The following is a 21,498-nucleotide window of genomic DNA, read 5'->3' on the forward strand; positions in this document are numbered from 1 at the left end:
TGCACCAGCAGAGGGCAGTGTTGTACTACTACTACTAATGCACCAGCAGAGATCAGTGTTGTACTACTACTAATGCACCAGCAGAGAGCAGTGTTGTACTACTACTACTAATGCACCAGCAGAGATCAGTGTTGTACTACTACTACTAATGCACCAGCAGAGGGCAGTTTTGTACTACTACTACTAATGCACCAGCAGAGAGCAGTGTTGTACTACTACTACTAATGCACCAGCAGAGATCAGTGTTGTACTACTACTACTAATACACCAGCAGAGATCAGTGTTGTACTACTACTACTAATGCACCAGCAGAGATCAGTGTTGTACTACTACTACTAATGCACCAGCAGAGGGCAGTGTTGTACTACTACTACTAATAATGCACCAGCAGAGAGCAGTGTTGTACTACTACTAATACACCAGCAGAGGGCAGTGTTGTACTACTACTACTAATAATGCACCAGCAGAGAGCAGTGTTGTACTACTACTACTAATAATGCACCAGCAGAGAGCAGTGTTGTACTACTACTACTAATGCACCAGCGGAGATCAGTGTTGTACTACTACTACTAATGCACCAGCAGAGGGCAGTGTTGTACTACTACTACTAATGCACCAGCGGAGATCAGTGTTGTACTACTACTACTAATGCACCAGCAGAGGGCAGTGTTGTACTACTACTACTACTAATGATGCACCAGCAGAGGGCAGTGTTGTACTACTACTACTAATGCACCAGCGGAGATCAGTGTTGTACTACTACTACTAATACACCAGCAGAGGGCAGTGTTGTACTACTACTACTAATGCACCAGCAGAGGGCAGTGTTGTACTACTACTACTAATGCACCAGCAGAGAGCAGTGTTGTACTACTACTACTAATGCACCAGCAGAGGGCAGTGTTGTACTACTACTACTAATGCACCAGCAGAGGGCAGTGTTGTACTACTACTACTAATAAACCAGCAGAGGGCAGTGTTATACTACTACTACTAATACACCAGCAGAGGGCAGTGTTGTACTACTACTACTAATAATGCACCAGCTGGTGGGCAGTGTTGTACTACTACTACTAATACACCAGCAGAGGGCAGTGTTGTACTACTACTAATGCACCAGCAGAGGGCAGTGTTGTACTACTACTACTAATGCACCAGCGGAGATCAGTGTTGTACTACTACTACTAATGCACCAGCAGAGGGCAGTGTTGTACTACTACTACTAATAATGCACCAGCAGAGGGCAGTGTTGTACTACTACTACTAATAATGCACCAGCAGAGAGCAGTGTTGTACTACTACTACTACTACTACTAATGCAGTAGCAGAGGGCAGTGTTGTACTAGTACTAATGCACCAGCAGAGGGCAGTGTTGTACTACTACTAATGCACCAGCAGAGGGCAGTGTTGTACTACTACTACTAATGCACCAGCGGAGATCAGTGTTGTACTACTACTAATACACCAGCAGAGGGCAGTTTTGTACTACTACTAATGCACCAGCAGAGGGCAGTGTTGTACTACTACTACTAATGCACCAGCAGAGGGCAGTGTTGTACTACTACTACTAATGCACCAGCAGAGATCAGTGTTGTACTACTACTACTACTAATGCACCAGCAGAGATCAGTGTTGTACTACTACTACTAATGCACCAGCAAAGTTCAGTGTTGTACTACTACTACTAATGCACCAGCGGAGATGAGTGTTGTACTACTACTACCAATGCACCAGCAGAGGGCAGTGTTGTACTACTACTACTACTACTAATGAACCAGCAGAGGGCAGTGTTGTACTACTACTACTAATGCACCAGCAGAGGGCAGTGTTGTACTACTACTACTAATGCACCAGCAAAGTTCAGTGTTGTACTACTACTACTAATGCACCAGCGGAGATGAGTGTTGTACTACTACTACCAATGCACCAGCAGAGGGCAGTGTTGTACTACTACTACTACTACTAATGAACCAGCAGAGGGCAGTGTTGTACTACTACTACTAATGCACCAGCAGAGGGCAGTGTTGTACTACTACTACTACTAATGCACCAGCAGAGGGCAGTGTTGTACTACTACTACTACTAATGCACCAGCAGAGATCAGTGTTGTACTACTACTACTAATGCACCAGCAGAGGGCAGTGTTGTACTACTACTACTACTAATGCACCAGCAGAGGGCAGTGTTGTACTACTACTAATGCACCAGCAGAGCTCAGTGTTGTACTATTACTACTAATGCACCAGCAGAGGGCAGTGTTGTACTACTACTACTAATGCACCAGCAGAGATCAGTGTTGTACTACTACTACTAATGCACCAGCAGAGATCAGTGTTGTACTACTACTACTAATGCACCAGCAAAGATCAGTGTTGTACTACTACTACTAATGCACCAGCAGAGATCAGTGTTGTACTACTACTACTAATGCACCAGCAGAGATCAGTGTTGTACTACTACTACTAATGCACCAGCAGAGATCAGTGTTGTACTACTACTACTAATGCACCAGCAGAGATCAGTGTTGTACTACTACTACTAATGCACCAGCAAAGATCAGTGTTGTACTACTACTACTACTAATGCACCAGCAGAGGGCGGTGTTGTACTACTACTACTAATGCACCAGCAGAGGGCGGTGTTGTACTACTACTACTAATGCACCAGCAGAGGGCGGTGTTGTACTACTACTACTAATGCACCAGCAGAGGGCAGTGTTGTACTACTACTACTAATGCACCAGCAGAGGGCAGTGTTGTACTACTACTAATGCACCAGCAGAGGGCAGTGTTGTACTACTACTAATGCACCAGCAGAGGGCAGTGTTGTACTTCTAATGCACCAGCAGAGGGCAGTGTTGTACTATTACTACTAATGCACCAGCAGAGGGCAGTTTTGTACTATTACTAATGCACCAGTAGAGGGCAGTGTTGTACTACTACTAATGCACCAGCAGAGGGCAGTGTTGTACTACTACTACTAATGCACCAGCAGAGGGCAGTTTTGTACTACTACTACTAATGCACCAGCAGAGGGCAGTTTTGTACTACTACTACTAATGCACCAGCAGAGGGCAGTTTTGTACTACTACTACTAATACACCAGCAGAGGGCAGTGTTGTACTACTACTACTAATGCACCAGCAAAGGGCAGTGTTGTACTACTACTAATGCACCAGCAAAGGGCAGTGTTGTACTACTACTACTAATGCACCAGCAGAGGGCAGTGTTGTACTACTACTACTAATACACCAGCAAAGGGCAGTGTTGTACTACTACTACTAATACACCAGCAAAGGGCAGTGTTGTACTACTACTACTAATGCACCAGCAGAGGGCAGTGTTGTACTACTACTACTAATACACCAGCAAAGGGCAGTGTTGTACTACTAATACACCAGCAAAGGGCAGTGTTGTACTACTACTACTAATGCACCAGCAGAGGGCAGTGTTGTACTACTACTACTAATACACCAGCAAAGGGCAGTGTTGTACTACTACTACTAATGCACCAGCAGAGGGCAGTGTTGTACTACTACTACTAATACACCAGCAGAGAGCAGTGTTGTACTACTACTACTAATGCACCAGCAGAGGGCAGTTTTGTACTACTACTAATGCACCAGCAGAGGGCAGTGTTGTACTACTACTACTAATGCACCAGCAGAGGGCAGTGTTGTACTTCTAATGCACCAGCAGAGGGCAGTGTTGTACTATTACTACTAATGGACCAGCAGAGGGCAGTGTTGTACTACTACTAATACACCAGCTGGTGGGCAGTGTTGTACTACTACTACTAATGCACCAGCAGAGGGCAGTGTTGTACTACTACTACTAATGCACCAGCAGAGGGCAGTGTTGTACTACTACTAATGCACCAGCAAAGGGCAGTGTTGTACTACTACTAATACACCAGCTGGTGGGCAGTGTTGTACTACTACTAATACACCAGCAGAGGGCTGTGTTGTACTACTACTACTAATGCACCAGCAGAGGGCAGTGTTGTACTACTACTACTAATACACCAGCAGAGGGCAGTGTTGTACTACTACTACTAATGCACCAGCAGAGGGCAGTGTTGTACTACTACTAATACACCAGCAGAGGGCAGTGTTGTACTACTACTACTAATGCACCAGCAGAGGGCAGTGTTGTACTACTACTACTAATGCACCAGCAGAGGGCAGTGTTGTACTACTACTAATGCACCAGCAGAGGGCAGTGTTGTACTACTACTACTAATGCACCAGCAGAGGGCAGTGTTGTACTACTACTACTAATGCACCAGCAGAGGGCAGTGTTGTACTACTACTACTACTAATGCACCAGCAGAGGGCAGTGTTGTACTACTACTACTAATGCACCAGCAGAGGGCAGTGTTGTACTACTACTACTAATGCACCAGCAGAGGGCAGTGTTGTACTACTACTACTAATGCACCAGCAGAGGGCAGTGTTGTACTACTACTACTACTAATGCACCAGCAGAGGGCAGTGTTGTACTACTACTACTAATGCACCAGCAGAGGGCAGTGTTGTACTACTACTAATGCACCAGCAGAGGGCAGTGTTGTACTACTAATGCACCAGCAGAGGGCAGTGTTATACTACTACTACTACTAATGCACCAGCAGAGGGCAGTGTTGTACCACCTAATTGTACTACTAATACTACTTAGCACTAGTACCATATTTGTACAACTTAATACTAGTACCATACATAATTATACTACAAAAACTACTACCATGGTAGTCCAACTTAATACTACTAATTAATACTACGTTCCTTGTACAACTTAATACTACCTTACAATACTTATATAACTTAATACTACTACCTGACTTGTACTACGTAATTACTACTTAGTACTACAACCCTACTCATTCACTTTAGTACTACTAAATTATTTGCACAATTTAATACTAGTACCTAATATTATTTCTAATACTACCACATTACTATGTACAACTTAATATCACTACCACTAATACTACCTTACTTGTACAACTTACTTCTACTATTCAAAACTATTACTTAATAGTCATCCTTGTACAGCTTTACTTCCACTACTTCATACTACTTTACTGGTACAACTTCCTTCTACTACTTAATACTACTTTACTGGTACAACTTCCTTCTACTACTTAATACTACTTTACTGGTACAACTTCCTTCTACTACTTAATACTACTTTACTGGTACAACTTCCTTCTACTACTTCATACTACTTTACTGGTACAACTTCCTTCTACTACTTCATACTACTTTACTGGTACAACTTCCTTCTACTACTTCATACTACTTTACTGGTACAACTTCCTTCTACTACTTCATACTACTTTACTGGTACAACTTCCTTCTACTACTTCATACCACTTTACTGGTACAACTTCCTTCTACTACTTAATACTACTTTACTGGTACAACTTCCTTCTACTACTTCATACTACTTTACTGGTACAACTTCCTTCTACTACTTCATACTACTTTACTGGTACAACTTCCTTCTACTACTTAATACTACTTTACTGGTACAACTTCCTTCTACTACTTAATACTACTTTACTGGTACAACTTCCTTCTACTACTTAATACTACTTTACTGGTACAACTTCCTTCTACTACTTCATACTACTTTACTGGTACAACTTCCTTCTACTACTTCATACTACTTTACTGGTACAACTTCCTTCCACTACTTAATACTACTTTACTGGTACAACTTCCTTCCACTACTTAATACTACTTTACTGGTACAACTTCCTTCTACTACTTCATACTACTTTACTGGTACAACTTCCTTCTACTACTTCATACTACTTTACTGGTACAACTTCCTTCTACTACTTCATACTACTTTACTGGTACAACTTCCTTCTACTACTTCATACTACTTTACTTGTACAACTTCCTTCTACTACTTAATACTACTTTACTGGTACAACTTCCTTCTACTACTTAATACTACTTTACTGGTACAACTTCCTTCCACTACTTCATACTACTTTACTGGTACAACTTCCTTCTACTACTTCATACTACTTTACTGGTACAACTTCCTTCTACTACTTAATACTACTTTACTGGTACAACTTCCTTCTACTACTTAATACTACTTTACTGGTACAACTTCCTTCCACTACTTCATACTACTTTACTGGTACAACTTCCTTCCACTACTTCATACTACTTTACTGGTACAACTTCCTTCTACTACTTCATACTACTTTACTGGTACAACTTCCTTCTACTACTTCATACTACTTTACTGGTACAACTTCCTTCTACTACTTCATACTACTTTACTGGTACAACTTCCTTCCACTACTTCATACTACTTTACTGGTACAACTTCCTTCCACTACTTCATACTACTTTACTGGTACAACTTCCTTCTACTACTTAATACTACTTTACTGGTACAACTTCCTTCTACTACTTAATACTACTTTACTGGTACAACTTCCTTCTACTACTTAATACTACTTTACTGGTACAACTTCCTTCCACTACTTCATACTACTTTACTGGTACAACTTCCTTCTACTACTTAATACTACTTTACTGGTACAACTTCCTTCTACTACTTCATACTACTTTACTGGTACAACTTCCTTCTACTACTTCATACTACTTTACTGGTACAACTTCCTTCTACTACTTCATACTACTTTACTGGTACAACTTCCTTCTACTACTTCATACTACTTTACTGGTACAACTTCCTTCTACTACTTAATACTACTTTACTGGTACAACTTCCTTCTACTACTTAATACTACTTTACTGGTACAACTTCCTTCCACTACTTCATACTACTTTACTGGTACAACTTCCTTCTACTACTTCATACTACTTTACTGGTACAACTTCCTTCTACTACTTAATACTACTTTACTGGTACAACTTCCTTCTACTACTTAATACTACTTTACTGGTACAACTTCCTTCCACTACTTCATACTACTTTACTGGTACAACTTCCTTCTACTACTTCATACTACTTTACTGGTACAACTTCCTTCTACTACTTCATACTACTTTACTGGTACAACTTCCTTCTACTACTTCATACTACTTTACTGGTACAACTTCCTTCTACTACTTAATACTACTTTACTGGTACAACTTCCTTCTACTACTTAATACTTACTACTTTACTGGTACAACTTCCTTCTACTACTTCATACTACTTTACTTGTACAACTTCCTTCTACTACTTAATACTACTTTACTGGTACAACTACCTTCCACTACTTCATACTACTTTACTGGTACAACTTCCTTCCACTACTTCATACTACTTTACTGGTACAACTTCCTTCTACTACTTAATACTACTTTACTGGTACAACTTCCTTCTACTACTTAATACTACTTTACTGGTACAACTTCCTTCTACTACTTAATACTACTTTACTGGTACAACTTCCTTCCACTACTTCATACTACTTTACTGGTACAACTTCCTTCTACTACTTAATACTACTTTACTGGTACAACTTCCTTCTACTACTTCATACTACTTTACTGGTACAACTTCCTTCTACTACTTCATACTACTTTACTGGTACAACTTCCTTCTACTACTTCATACTACTTTACTGGTACAACTTCCTTCTACTACTTAATACTACTTTACTGGTACAACTTCCTTCTACTACTTCATACTACTTTACTGGTACAACTTCCTTCTACTACTTAATACTACTTTACTGGTACAACTTCCTTCCACTACTTCATACTACTTTACTGGTACAACTTCCTTCTACTACTTCATACTACTTTACTGGTACAACTTCCTTCTACTACTTAATACTACTTTACTGGTACAACTTCCTTCTACTACTTAATACTACTTTACTGGTACAACTTCCTTCCACTACTTCATACTACTTTACTGGTACAACTTCCTTCTACTACTTCATACTACTTTACTGGTACAACTTCCTTCTACTACTTCATACTACTTTACTGGTACAACTTCCTTCTACTACTTCATACTACTTTACTGGTACAACTTCCTTCTACTACTTAATACTACTTTACTGGTACAACTTCCTTCTACTACTTAATACTTACTACTTTACTGGTACAACTTCCTTCTACTACTTCATACTACTTTACTTGTACAACTTCCTTCTACTACTTAATACTACTTTACTGGTACAACTACCTTCCACTACTTCATACTACTTTACTGGTACAACTTCCTTCCACTACTTCATACTACTTTACTGGTACAACTTCCTTCTACTACTTAATACTACTTTACTGGTACAACTTCCTTCTACTACTTAATACTACTTTACTGGTACAACTTCCTTCTACTACTTAATACTACTTTACTGGTACAACTTCCTTCCACTACTTCATACTACTTTACTGGTACAACTTCCTTCTACTACTTAATACTACTTTACTGGTACAACTTCCTTCTACTACTTCATACTACTTTACTGGTACAACTTCCTTTTACTACTTCATACTACTTTACTGGTACAACTTCCTTCTACTACTTCATACTACTTTACTGGTACAACTTCCTTCTACTACTTCATACTACTTTACTGGTACAACTTCCTTCTACTACTTAATACTACTTTACTGGTACAACTTCCTTCTACTACTTAATACTACTTTACTGGTACAACTTCCTTCCACTACTTCATACTACTTTACTGGTACAACTTCCTTCTACTACTTCATACTACTTTACTGGTACAACTTCCTTCTACTACTTAATACTACTTTACTGGTACAACTTCCTTCTACTACTTAATACTACTTTACTGGTACAACTTCCTTCCACTACTTCATACTACTTTACTGGTACAACTTCCTTCTACTACTTCATACTACTTTACTGGTACAACTTCCTTCTACTACTTAATACTACTTTACTGGTACAACTTCCTTCTACTACTTAATACTTACTACTTTACTGGTACAACTTCCTTCTACTACTTCATACTACTTTACTTGTACAACTTCCTTCTACTACTTAATACTACTTTACTGGTACAACTACCTTCCACTACTTCATACTACTTTACTGGTACAACTTCCTTCCACTACTTCATACTACTTTACTGGTACAACTTCCTTCTACTACTTAATACTACTTTACTGGTACAACTTCCTTCTACTACTTAATACTACTTTACTGGTACAACTTCCTTCCACTACTTCATACTACTTTACTGGTACAACTTCCTTCTACTACTTAATACTACTTTACTGGTACAACTTCCTTCTACTACTTCATACTACTTTACTGGTACAACTTCCTTCTACTACTTAATACTACTTTACTGGTACAACTTCCTTCTACTACTTAATACTACTTTACTGGTACAACTTCCTTCTACTACTTAATACTACTTTACTGGTACAACTTCCTTCCACTACTTCATACTACCTTACTGGTACAACTTCCTTCCACTACTTAATAATACTATCCCACTTGTACAACTTCCTTCTTCTTCTTAATATTACTACCTTACTTGTACAACTTTTTTCTATGACTTTTTACTTAAAGTTCTAGAATGTAGTTGAACGGTTTACTTCTAGAGATTCTAGCAAGTATTTGTACGTCTTCTAAAAGTCCTAGTACTTATTTGTATGACTTACTTCTAGAATTTTAGTACATACTTATACGTCTTACTTTCTAAAAGTTCTAGAACGTACTTGTACAATTTACTACTACTCGTTTTAGTACGTACTTGTACAACTTACTTTTAGACGTTCTAGCACTTGTACGACTTCTCGCAGTTCTAGATCAGGGGTGCCCACACTTTTTCTGCAGGCGAGCTACTTTTCAATTGACCAACTCGAGGGGATCTACCTCATTTATATATATCATTTATATTTATTTATTTATGAAAGAGACATTTTTGTAAACAAGTTAAATGTGTTTCATGATAATACAAGCATGTGTAACACATATAGATGTCTTTCTTTCACGAAGACAAGAATATAAGTTGGTGTATTACCTGATTCTGATGACTTGCATTCATTGGAATCAGACAGTAATGATAATAACGCCCACATTTTCAAATGGAGGAGAAAAAAAGTTGTCCTTTCTGTACAATACCACATGAAAGTTGTTGCTTTTTGGCATCTAATTCATCCAGCTTCCATACACTTTACAAGAAAAACATTGGCGGCAAATTCCGTAGCTTGCTTGATTGACATTCACGGCACCCGAGGGTCTTGTGAGATGACGCTGGCTGCTGCCAGTTCATTATTATGAAAAAATGACAGAGAGGAAGGCGAGAAACACTTTTTATTTCAACAGACTTTCGCGCCGTCCCTTCCGTCAAAACTCTAAAGGCCGACTGCACATTTCCTATCTTCACAATAAAAGCCCTGCTTCATGCTGCCTGCGCTAACTAAATACAGAGTCTCAGAAAGTTGGCGTGCACAAGTGATGTGCACGCCAACTTTCTGAGGGATCACTTGTGCACGCCAGTTTTCCGAGACTCTGTATTTAGTTAGCGCAAGCAGCATGAAGCAGGGCTTTTATTGTGAAGATAGGAAATGTGCAGTCGGCCTTTAGAGTTTTGACAGAAGGGACGGCGCGAGAGTCTGTTGAAATAAAAAGTGTTTCTCGCCTTCCTCTCGGTCATTTTTAATAATAATGATCTTGCAGCAGCCAGCGTCATCTCACAAGACCCTCCGGTACCGTGAATGTCATTTAAGTGAAGTCTTGATGAAGATTGATGATCACTCATTTTTAGGTCTATTTTTTTTAAAAGCCTGGCTGGAGATCGACTGACACACCCCCCGCGGTCGACTGGTAGCTCGCGATCGACGTAATGGGCACCCCTGTTCTAGAACTTACTTGTACGACTTACTTTTGTACGTTCTAGAATGCTCTTGTACGACTAATCCTCTAGAAGTTCTAGAACTTACTTGTTTGACTTACTTTTAGACGTTCTAGACTGTTTTCTCCTCCTTTAAACCGTTCAATTAGTGTTTTTTTTCATCATTTATTCTCTACAAAAAACCTTCCGTAAAAGGAAAAAAAATGTACGATGGAATGACAGACAGAAATACCCTTTATATATATATATATATATATATATATATATATATATATATATATATATATATATATATATATATATATATATATATATATATATATATATTTATCAATTAAAGGTAAATTGAGCAAATTAGCTATTTCTGGCAATTTATTGAAGTGTGTATCAAACTGGTAGCCCTTGGCATTAATCATTAACCAGAGTATCTCTTGGTTTCAAAAAGGTTGCTGACCCCTGTTCTACATGAAAGTTCTACAAGGAACATTCCTTGTAGAACTTGTACAATTTTAACAAGGAACTTTTAGAAGGTCAAGAAGTTCCTCCTAGAGGTTCCTTGAGTAAGTTGTAGAAGTTCCTCATGGAAGTTCTACAAGGAACTTCTAGACGTTCCTTCAACAAGGAAGGTCAAGAAGTTCCTTGTACAATTTTAACAAGGAACTTTTAGAAGTTCCTTGAGTAAGTTGTCCAAGGAACTAGTAGAGGCAGTGAGTGCTGTTGAAAGCAGCAAGAAGAAGAGGAAGGCTTCTTCAGTGAATGCTGCAGGTTGATCTCTTTATTAGTCAGGTGAGCACTGGAACACCACCTCCACCTGGCACTTACCTGTCCTCTGCTCACGTCCTAGTAGGTGCGAAGCCTTTTGTGCGACTCCTCTCGGGGAGGATCGGCGAGCATCACCTTCATCTTCACGCCGTTGATGAACTGGCCGTGCAGCGCCGACATGGCGTCATAGGCGCACTAGGATGGGGAGCAGAGTGTAAAAGAGGAGGAGGAGGAGGAGGACTAGGATGGGGAGCAGAGTGTAAAAGAGGAGGAGGAGGAGGAGGACTAGGATGGGGAGCAGAGTGTAAAAGAGGAGGAGGAGGAGGAGGACTAGGATGGGGAGCAGAGTGTAAAAGAGGAGGAGGAGGAGGAGGACTAGGATGGGGAGCAGAGTGTAAAAGAGGAGGAGGAGGAGGAGGAGGACTAGGATGGGGAGCAGAGTGTAAAAGAGGAGGAGGAGGACTAGGATGGGGAGCAGAGTGTAAAAGAGGAGGAGGAGGACTAGGATGGGGAGCAGAGTGTAAAAGAGGAGGAGGAGGACTAGGATGGGGAGCAGAGTGTAAAAGAGGAGGAGGAGGACTAGGATGGGGAGCAGAGTGTAAAAGAGGAGGAGGAGGACTAGGATGGGGAGCAGAGTGTAAAAGAGGAGGAGGAGGACTAGGATGGGGAGCAGAGTGTAAAAGAGGAGGAGGAGGACTAGGATGGGGAGCAGAGTGTAAAAGAGGAGGAGGAGGACTAGGATGGGGAGCAGAGTGTAAAAGAGGAGGAGGAGGACTAGGATGGGGAGCAGAGTGTAAAAGAGGAGGAGGAGGACTAGGATGGGGAGCAGAGTGTAAAAGAGGAGGAGGAGGAGGAGCATGTCCAAGTTCACCTGCTTCTCGGCGTACTTCATGTATCCAACCTTCCTGCCTGGGATCAGGTGAACCTCAATCAGAGCACCAAAGCGGCTGAGGAGAGACCAGCTTGTTAAATTCACCTCAGGATTTGGCTGACTCAGCACTTTTCTCAAGTCACTTCCTATTTCCTGTCACCTTTCAAACACAAACTAAATATTTGTATTTATTTCCTGTCACCTTTCAAACACAAACTAAATATTTGTATTTATTTCCTGTCACATTTGAAACACAAACTAAATATTTATATTTATTTCCTGTCACATTTGAAACACAAACTAAATATTTGGTTTTATTTCCTGTCACCTTTCAAGTTCTACAGGAAAGACTGCCAACATTTAGTGTAAAAAATATATACATATATGTATATATATTTATTAATAATTAATGTTTTCATGTGTTAATTTAAAGCACCAAGAAAAGTTGTTGGTATATTTATTGATTAGTGATTATTGTGTGTGTGTGTGTGTGTGTGTGTGTGTGTGTGTGTGTGTGTGTGTGTGTGTGTGTGTGTGTGTGTGTGTGTGTGTGTGTGTGTGTGTGTGTGTGTGTGTGTGAGACAGCCATGGCATTTCAACAAATATTATTTATAGAATGAGTTGTTGTGGAAAAAAGGTTATTTTGTGTGTGAGAAAGCAGGTAAAGATGTAAATAGAGAAATGGAAAGTACCAGAAAACATCCTCCAGCACTTCCAGCGGCAAGGGGGAGGGGTTGAAGACGACAAAGAGGCGTTCCTTGGACCTGCTGTCGGGCGGTGCCAGCTTCTTGGGGGGCGGCAGCTGGACGTCTGTCTGGATCCGAGACGCTGCCGGGAAACCCTGGAGGAAACGTCATTGGTACAGCAGGTGAGACACCCGTGTTGGCTCCTCCCCTCCCTGTTGCGGACGTAACCATGGCGACAGGCAGGCGTGCCAGGAAGAACTCACAGAAGGTTTCATGGCTTGGTTGCCAGAGGGTCTGTTCCACAATGATGACATCACCTGACTGGACACAAACTGCATCGCCATCCGGCTCACTGGGCTGCACACACACACACACACACACACACACACACACACACACACACACACACACACACATAATTACACCTGCTATCAGAGTGCACAGCCTCAGACAAATAATTTATTTGAATCACTTTCTACTGCAGATTTTTCTCTTCCATGTGCGCACATATGTGTGTGAATGTGTGTGTGTGTGAATGTGTGTATGTGTGTTTGTGTCTCTGTGTATGTGTGTCTGTGTGTGTGTGTTGGCAATGCTGACTTAATGGGGACATCGCTCTGTTTACACAGTCACCTTAAGGAGACATCTGACGGTATGGGGACAAAAAAACAGGTCCCCCAGAGCAGGGGTCGGCACCCCAAAATGTTGAAAGAGCCACATTGGACCAAAAATACAAAAACAAATCTGTCTGGAGCCGCAAAACAAATTCAAAGCCATATTACATACAGATAGTGTGTCATGAGATATAAATTGAATTAAGAGAACTAAATGAGCTGAAATATAGCTACAAATGAGGCATAATGATGCAATATGTACATACAGCTAGCCTAAATAGCATGTTAGCATGGATTAGCTTGCAGTGAGCAAATATGTCTGATTAGCACTCCACACAAGTCAATAACATCAACAAAACTCACCTTTGTGCATTCAGGCACAACATTAAAAGTTTGGTGGACAAAATGAGACAAAAAAAGTGACATAAAACACGTCCTAGAAAGTCAGAGAAAGTTGTACAAGTAAACAAACCATGATGAGTTCAAGGACCGCCAAAATGAGTAGGACAAAACGGCGCCAGCCAAATACTTGAATCAGTGAAAGATGTTTAATATAAACAGTGTGTTTTATAACAATTAAGGAGGTTTGTGTCATGTTTGTCCTCCTACAGAAACTATATTAAAACTAAAAATTTATTTTTCCCCTAAGTTTTTTCCATTTTTTATACATTTTTGAAAAAGCTCCAGAGAGCCACCAGGGCGGCGCTAAAGAGCCGCAGGTTGCCAGCCCCGTACTAGAGGGAAACCTTTTTAAATGATAGATCTATTCTGAAGATGCCTAAGTGATTTTTAAAATAGTAGATTAAGAGATAATCAGCAGGACTGGTTAAGTAGAACAGTTCTTTATTATGTTCAATGTTGTTCAAAATTAAAAGTAAAAATAAACTTTAAATGAGTTTATTTTACTTCTGTGCTGGGGATAGGTTGACTGGCAACACTAAATGGTCCCTAGTGTGTGAATGTTGTCTGTCTATCTGTGTTGGCCCTGTGATGAGGTGGCGACTTGTCCAGGGTGAACACCGCCTTCCGCCCGATTGTAGCTCAGATAGGCGCCAGCGCCCCCCGTCACCCCAAAGGGAATAAGCGGTAGAAAATGGACGGATGGATGGGTTTATGGTAAGATAAGATATCACACAACAGGGAAATTCGGGTTACTTTGTTTAAGAGTTTCAAATATTGGTAAAAGAGAAAATTATTTTTTCTTGAAAAGTGAAACATTTGTCATCCTGGGATTAATAGTACTGTGATTCTCTGTGGCAGTGGTTCTCAAACGGGGTACTTGAAGGTATGCCAAGGGGTACGTGAGATATTTTTTAAATATTCTAAAAATAGCAACAATTCAAAAATCCTTTATAAATATATTTATTGAATAATACTTCAACAAAATATGAATGTAAGTTCATAAAGTGTGAAAAGAAATACAACAATGCAATATTCAGTGTTGACATGTTCCATAAATATTTCTTTTTTTGTGAAGAAATGTTTAGAAGTAAGTTGATGAATCCAGATGGATCTCTATTACAATCCCCAAAGAGGGCTCTTTAAGTTGATGATTACTTCTATGTGGAGAAATCTGCATTTATCATTCAATCATTTGTTTATTTTTCAACAACTTTTTAGTTATTTGTATATCTTTTTTTCCAAATAGTTGAAGAAAGACCACTACAAATGAGCAATATTTTGCACTGTTATACAATTTAATAAATCAGAAAGTGATGACATAGTGCTGTATTTTACTTCTTTATCTCTTTTTTTCAACCAAAAATGCTCTGCTCTGATTAGGGGGTACTTGAATTAAAAAAATGTTCACAGGGGGTACATGACTGAAAAAAGGTTGAGAACCACTGCTCTATTTTTCCCCAAAAATATAGCAGCCTAAGCAGGGAAGCCCAGAATTCCCTCTCCCCAGCCACTTCGTCCAGTTCTTCCCGGGGGATCCCGAGGGGTTCCCAGGCCAGCCGGGAGACATAATCTCCCAACGTGTCCTGGGTCTTCCCCGTGGCCTCCTACCGGTCGGACGTGCCCTAAACACCTCCCTAGGAAGGTGTTCGGGTGGCATCCTGACCAGACTCCCAAACCACCTCATCTGGCTCCTCTCCATGTGGAGGAGCAGCAGCTTTACTTTGAGCTCCTCCCGGATGGCAGAGCTTCTCACCCTATCTCTAAGGGAGAGACCCACCATCCGCGGAAGAAACTCATTCGGGCCGCTTGTATCCGTGATCTTGTCCTTTCGGTCATAACCCAAAGCTCATGACCATAGGTGAAGATGGGAACGTAGATCGAACGGTAAATTGAGAGCTTCGCCTTCCGGCTCAGCTCCTTCTTCACCACAACGGATCGGTACAACGTCCGCATTACTGAAGACGCCGCACCGATCCGCCTGTCGATCTCACCATCCACTCTTCCCTCACTCGTGAACAAAACTCTGAGGTACTTGAACTCCTCCACTTGGGGCAGGGTCTCCTCCCCAACCCGGAGATGGCACTCCACCCTTTTCTGGTATTTGATATGATTTGAATTTTATTAAGGATCCCCATTAGTTGGTTGCCACAACAACCCGCTAGTCTTTTTTCCAAATAGTTGAAAAAAGACCACTACAAATGAGCAATATTTTGCACTGTTATACAATTTAATAAATCAAACTGATGACATAATGCTGTATTTTACTTCTTTATCTCTTTTTTCAACCAAAAATGCTTTTTTTGGTTTGGTCCACAAGCTCAATACAATTACAAGTAAAATAATATAATTATAACTAGAGATGTCCAATAATGGCTTTTTTGCCCATATCCAATATTGTCCAACCCTTAATTACCGATTCCGATATCAACCGATACCAATATATACAGTGGTGGAATGAACACATTATTATGCCTAATTTTGTTTTGATGCCCCGCTGGATGCATTAAACAATGTAACAAGGTTTTCCAAAATAAATAAACTCAAATTATGAAAAAAAAATGCCAACATGGCACTGCCATATTTATTATTGAAGTCACAAAGTGCATTATTTTTTTTAACATGCCTCAAAACTGCAGCTTGGAATTTGGGACATGCTCTCCCTGAGATAATCCTGACACCCACGACAACTATGGGAAATACTATACTTTGGCTTTCACTAAGTCTAAGAAAGTGCATTATTTTTATTTTTAACATGCCTGAACACAACAGCTACAAAACAATGAAGGCACACAGCTTCAGTCCAGAGTATACTAGAGTAATAAAGTAAACAATAACATAGTCCTGCTTTAGTGCAAGACTGCCTGGCATACTGTATAACAGGGATTCTAAACTGGGCTCACATCCATCTTCCGCTTTTATTCATCATGTATCTCTTTATGATTCTTGAAGAGGTGGGAGATGTAATTGCTGGTATTAAAGGAAGACATCTTGGTTCCTCCTCGCATAACCAACTTTTTGCAGTCATTGCAAATTGCCAGTTTTGTATCCGTCACACACTCTTTAAAATAATCCCAAACCATAGACATGGTGTCGTTAGTCAGTCATTGAGCGAGGTCACTTGTTAGCCACGGCTACAGCACCGGCAACAACACACTCTTGTTGATGTTATGATACGCTCGCGGCGGTTTGATGAGGTCATCAAGTGTCGCCAGTAAACCTCTCATGCTGCAGTCGTCAACTCCTGTGTTGTGTGTGGGGAGAGGAGAGAGGGGAGGGGCTGCTGAGTGGGTTGACATCAGTGTTTTACCTGATATGTACCGCTCCGTACAACAGCGTTTTAAAAAGTCATTCATTTTACTTTTTGAAACCGATACTGATAATTTCCGATATCACATTTTCAAGCATTTATCAGCAGGCCGATATTATCGGACATCTCTAATTATAACTACACAATACATTAACAAACGCATCAAAAAGCAAACAATTTACAGTCACAGAATATTAATTACCATATAAATATAACAAAACCAAACAAAAATCATCAACAAGCAAACTAATTTACACTCTGATAAAATATTACTTTCCTTTTAAATTATGCGGTATTGTTTTGGTCATGGCCAAGGAGCAGAGCTTCAACGAAAAGTGGCTCCTGAAGCCACTTTTCAGCAAATGGCTGACTTATGAAGACGGAAAGATGTTTTGCACGCCAGGTAACCGGGCTAAGAAAATGAACACCTTTACGAGCAAAGATTCAGCCTCACCAGGCACCAAGAAATATGTCACACCCCACTCGTCTGCTCCCAGACCGTGGTCGAGGAGACCTTCCCTTCAGGGCCGATGTAATGTCGGGGGTAACACCCTCCACTTTTCTCTACAGTTCTGCTCTTTGGTCGGAATGACGAGGCCGTCGATTTGTTACAACTCTTTATTTATGTTTCCACAAAGCCAACCGGACATCCACTATGCTACCGCTCCCTCTCACCCACACACTTACACCACATACTGCCATTCTTAAAGGAGCACACACACCCCACAACAATCAGTACGGAAGTTGGCCGAATCGGCTTGGGTCGAGCAGCTTTTTTGGCACTCTGAAAGGAGCAGAGGAGGCAAGTACAGACAGTGTTACTAGCCAGCTGTGGACTGTGTGTCACTTGGCCCAAGAGGAACCTCCCCTTGTCCAAGTTCCCAAGCCTGACTGAGCTGCAAAAGTGGTATGGTGCCAGCATACCGGCAGCTTATGGCCATCATGAAATGCTAGAGGCATTATGTGACATTGAAACTAACTTGCCAGAATCTGTGTGTTGACATTATCTGCCATGGAAATGTAGATGTGGCTGGTTTTAAAGGAATGATGATCTACACACAGGTGAGAATAATCAATTCAATGTGTCATATGCATGTATGTCCTGGCACGCCATTATCATCATTTCATGACCGAAGCAAACTTTTTACAATTTTATACTGAAATAAATTCACCTACAACTTATATGAAAATATAGAAAAAATACCAGCAGCAGCGATGTTTAGATTAATGAAGAAAAGGAATGAATGTTTATAACTGAAAACATTCACATTCGCATAAAAATGTTTTCTTTGGTATTAATGTTTTTAATAAATTAAGTATTATTTATGACATCATTTTTTCCAAAACACAATGTAGAATGAGAGCTATAACAGGCTAATGCATACATTTATCATTTGTTTTCAAAACGCTTACAATAACATGTTTACCCCAAAAATGTACTAAGGAACGCCATTTTTATGACTTGATGGGGTCCCTTGGACCCCATTTTGAAAATTCCTAGCGCCAACACTGTAGGGTACACCTTGGACAAGTCACCACCTCATAAACCCATCCATCCATCTTCTTCCGCTTATCCGAGATCGGGTCGCGGGGGCAGCAGCCTAAGCAGGGAAGCCCAGACTTCCCTCTCCCCAGCCACTTCGTCCAGTTCTTCCCGGGGGATCCCAAGGCGTTCCCAGGCCAGTCGGGAGACATAGTCTTCCCAACGTGTCCTGGGTCTTCCCCGTGGCCTCCTCCCGGTCGGACATTCCTGAAACACCTCCTGAGGGAGGCGATTGGGTGGCATCCTGACCAGATGCCCAAACCAACTCATCTGGCTCCTCTCCATGTGGAGGAGCAGTAGCTTTACTTTGAGCTTCTCACCCTATCTTAAGGAAGAGACCCGCCACACAGCGGAGGAAACTCATTCGGGCCGCTTGTACCCGTGATCTTGTCCTTTCGGTCATGACACAAAGCTCATGACCATAGGTGAGGATGGGACGTAGATCGACCGGTAAATTGAGAGCTTTGCCTTCCGGCTCAGCTCCTTCTTCACCACAACGGATCGATACAACGTTCACATTACTGAAGACGCCGCACCGATCCGCCTGTCCATCTCACCATCCACTCTTCCCTCACTCGTGAACAAGACTCTGAGGTACTTGAACTCCTCCACCTGGGGCAGGGTCTCCTCCCCAACCTGGAGATGGCACTCCACCCTTTTCCGGGCGCGAACCATGGACTCGGACTTGGAGGTGCTGATTCTCATTCCGGTCGCTTCACACTCGACCGCGAACCGATCCAGTGAGAGCTGAAGATCCTGGCCAGTTGAAGCCATCAGGACCACATCATCTGCAAAAAGCAGAGACCTAATCCTGCAACCACCAAACCAGAACCCCTCAACACCTTGACTGCGCCTAGAAATTCTGTCCATAAAAGTTATAAACAGAATCGGTGACAAAGGACAGCCTTGGCGGAGTCCAACCCTCACTGGAAACGGGTCCGACTTACTGCCGGCAATGCGGACCAAGCTCTGACACTGATCATACAGCATACTTGCCAACCCTCCTGGATTTTCCGGGAGACTCCCGAAATTCAGCGCCTCTCCCGAAAACCTCCCGGGACAAATTTTCTCCCGAAATTCAGGCGGGGCTGGAGGCCACGCCCCCTCCAGCTCCATGCGGACCTGAGTGACGTGTCGACAGCCTATTTTCACGTCTGCTTTCCAACAATATGAACAGCGAGCCTGCCCAATGACAACATAACTGTAGAATGATCGAGGGCGAATTATTGGTTTCATATGTAGTTTTATTGTTAGGCAGTTTCATTAATGTCCTCCCAGCGCGGTAACAACACACAACAACAGCAGTCACGTTTTTGTCTTCTGTAAACCAGCTCGTCTGCCATAAACAGCAATGTTGTGAAACTCTTAAACAGGACAATACTGCCGTCTACTGTACATAGAATAGAATGGAATGTAGAATAGAATGTACTTTATTGATCCCTGGGGGAAATTCAGCACCACAGTTCGCTCACAATAAATAATGATAATAATAAATAATATAATATAATATAATATATATATATGTATATATATATATATATATATGAATAATATAAATATATTCTACATATATTCTACATTTAAGTGCAGTCAATGAACGTATGCATTATACAGTCTGATGGCTGCTGGTGTGAGGGACCTCCTGTGTCGTTCCGTGTTACATTTTGTGAGTCTGAGACTTCCACTGGATGTGCTCATTCTCTCCGCAAGGTCAGAGTGTAGTGGATGGGAGGTGTTGTCCATAATGCCAAGGAGTTTTGCTAGACTTCTTCTCTCTGACACCACCGCCAGAGAGTCTAGCTGTGCATGCATATGGTTAGAAAAATATTGACGGATAAAATGGACAATTCAACACTTAACTCAACAATGAGTAGATGAGTGTTATGTGTGAGTATATGTGTAAATAAATGAACACTGAAATTCAAGTATGTATGTATATATATATATATATATATATAGTAGTGAAGTGAAGTGAATTATATTTATATAGCGCTTTTCTCTAGTGACTCAAAGCGCTTTACATAGTGAAACCCAATATCTGAGTTACATTTAAACCAGTGTGGGTGGCACTGGGAGCAGGTGGGTAAAGTGCCTTGCCCAAGGACACAACGGCAGTGACTAGAATGGCGGAAGCGGGAATCGAACCTGCAACCCTCAAGTTGCTGGCACGGCCACTCTACCAACCGAGCTATGCCGCCCCCTGTTGCGGATGAGTATGGAGTACGGTATGGAGTACGACTCAATCACAGGCAACGAAAGAAAACATCATCCACGCAAAGAACTCCATACTCATCCACAAAAGTACACCATGGCAAAAAAAGAACAATTCAACATTTGACGTTACTATGGGGAGTTTTGACGGAGCAGAAACGTGCGAACTCGTTGGGAGTTTCCTCCTCTCCCAGCTTGCTAGCCTCAACCTGAACCTTGGTATTTACCGTGATGACGGACTGGCAGTGTGCCGCGCCTCGCCAAGGAGCAGCGAG

The 21,498-nt window shown here is 41.2% G+C and overlaps 1 protein-coding gene across 1 annotated transcript in view; it reads right to left on the minus strand.

Annotated features, from left to right (window-relative positions):
- The window catches only part of rbm45 (RNA binding motif protein 45), a 39,495-nt gene that overhangs the window by 1,424 nt on the left and 16,573 nt on the right, over window positions 1-21,498 (minus strand). Inside the window, exons 7-10 of the mRNA XM_061911814.1 lie at window positions 13,410-13,503; window positions 13,153-13,301; window positions 12,461-12,536; window positions 11,650-11,784 (exon numbers count right to left, since the gene is read on the minus strand). Of these exons, the coding sequence (XP_061767798.1) occupies window positions 11,668-11,784; window positions 12,461-12,536; window positions 13,153-13,301; window positions 13,410-13,503 (436 nt within the window). The 3' untranslated portion in view covers window positions 11,650-11,667. The remainder of the gene's footprint in view (window positions 1-11,649; window positions 11,785-12,460; window positions 12,537-13,152; window positions 13,302-13,409; window positions 13,504-21,498) is intronic.

This window comes from Nerophis ophidion, linkage group LG09 (assembly GCF_033978795.1).
Source record: "Nerophis ophidion isolate RoL-2023_Sa linkage group LG09, RoL_Noph_v1.0, whole genome shotgun sequence".
NCBI lineage: Eukaryota > Metazoa > Chordata > Actinopteri > Syngnathiformes > Syngnathidae > Nerophis > Nerophis ophidion.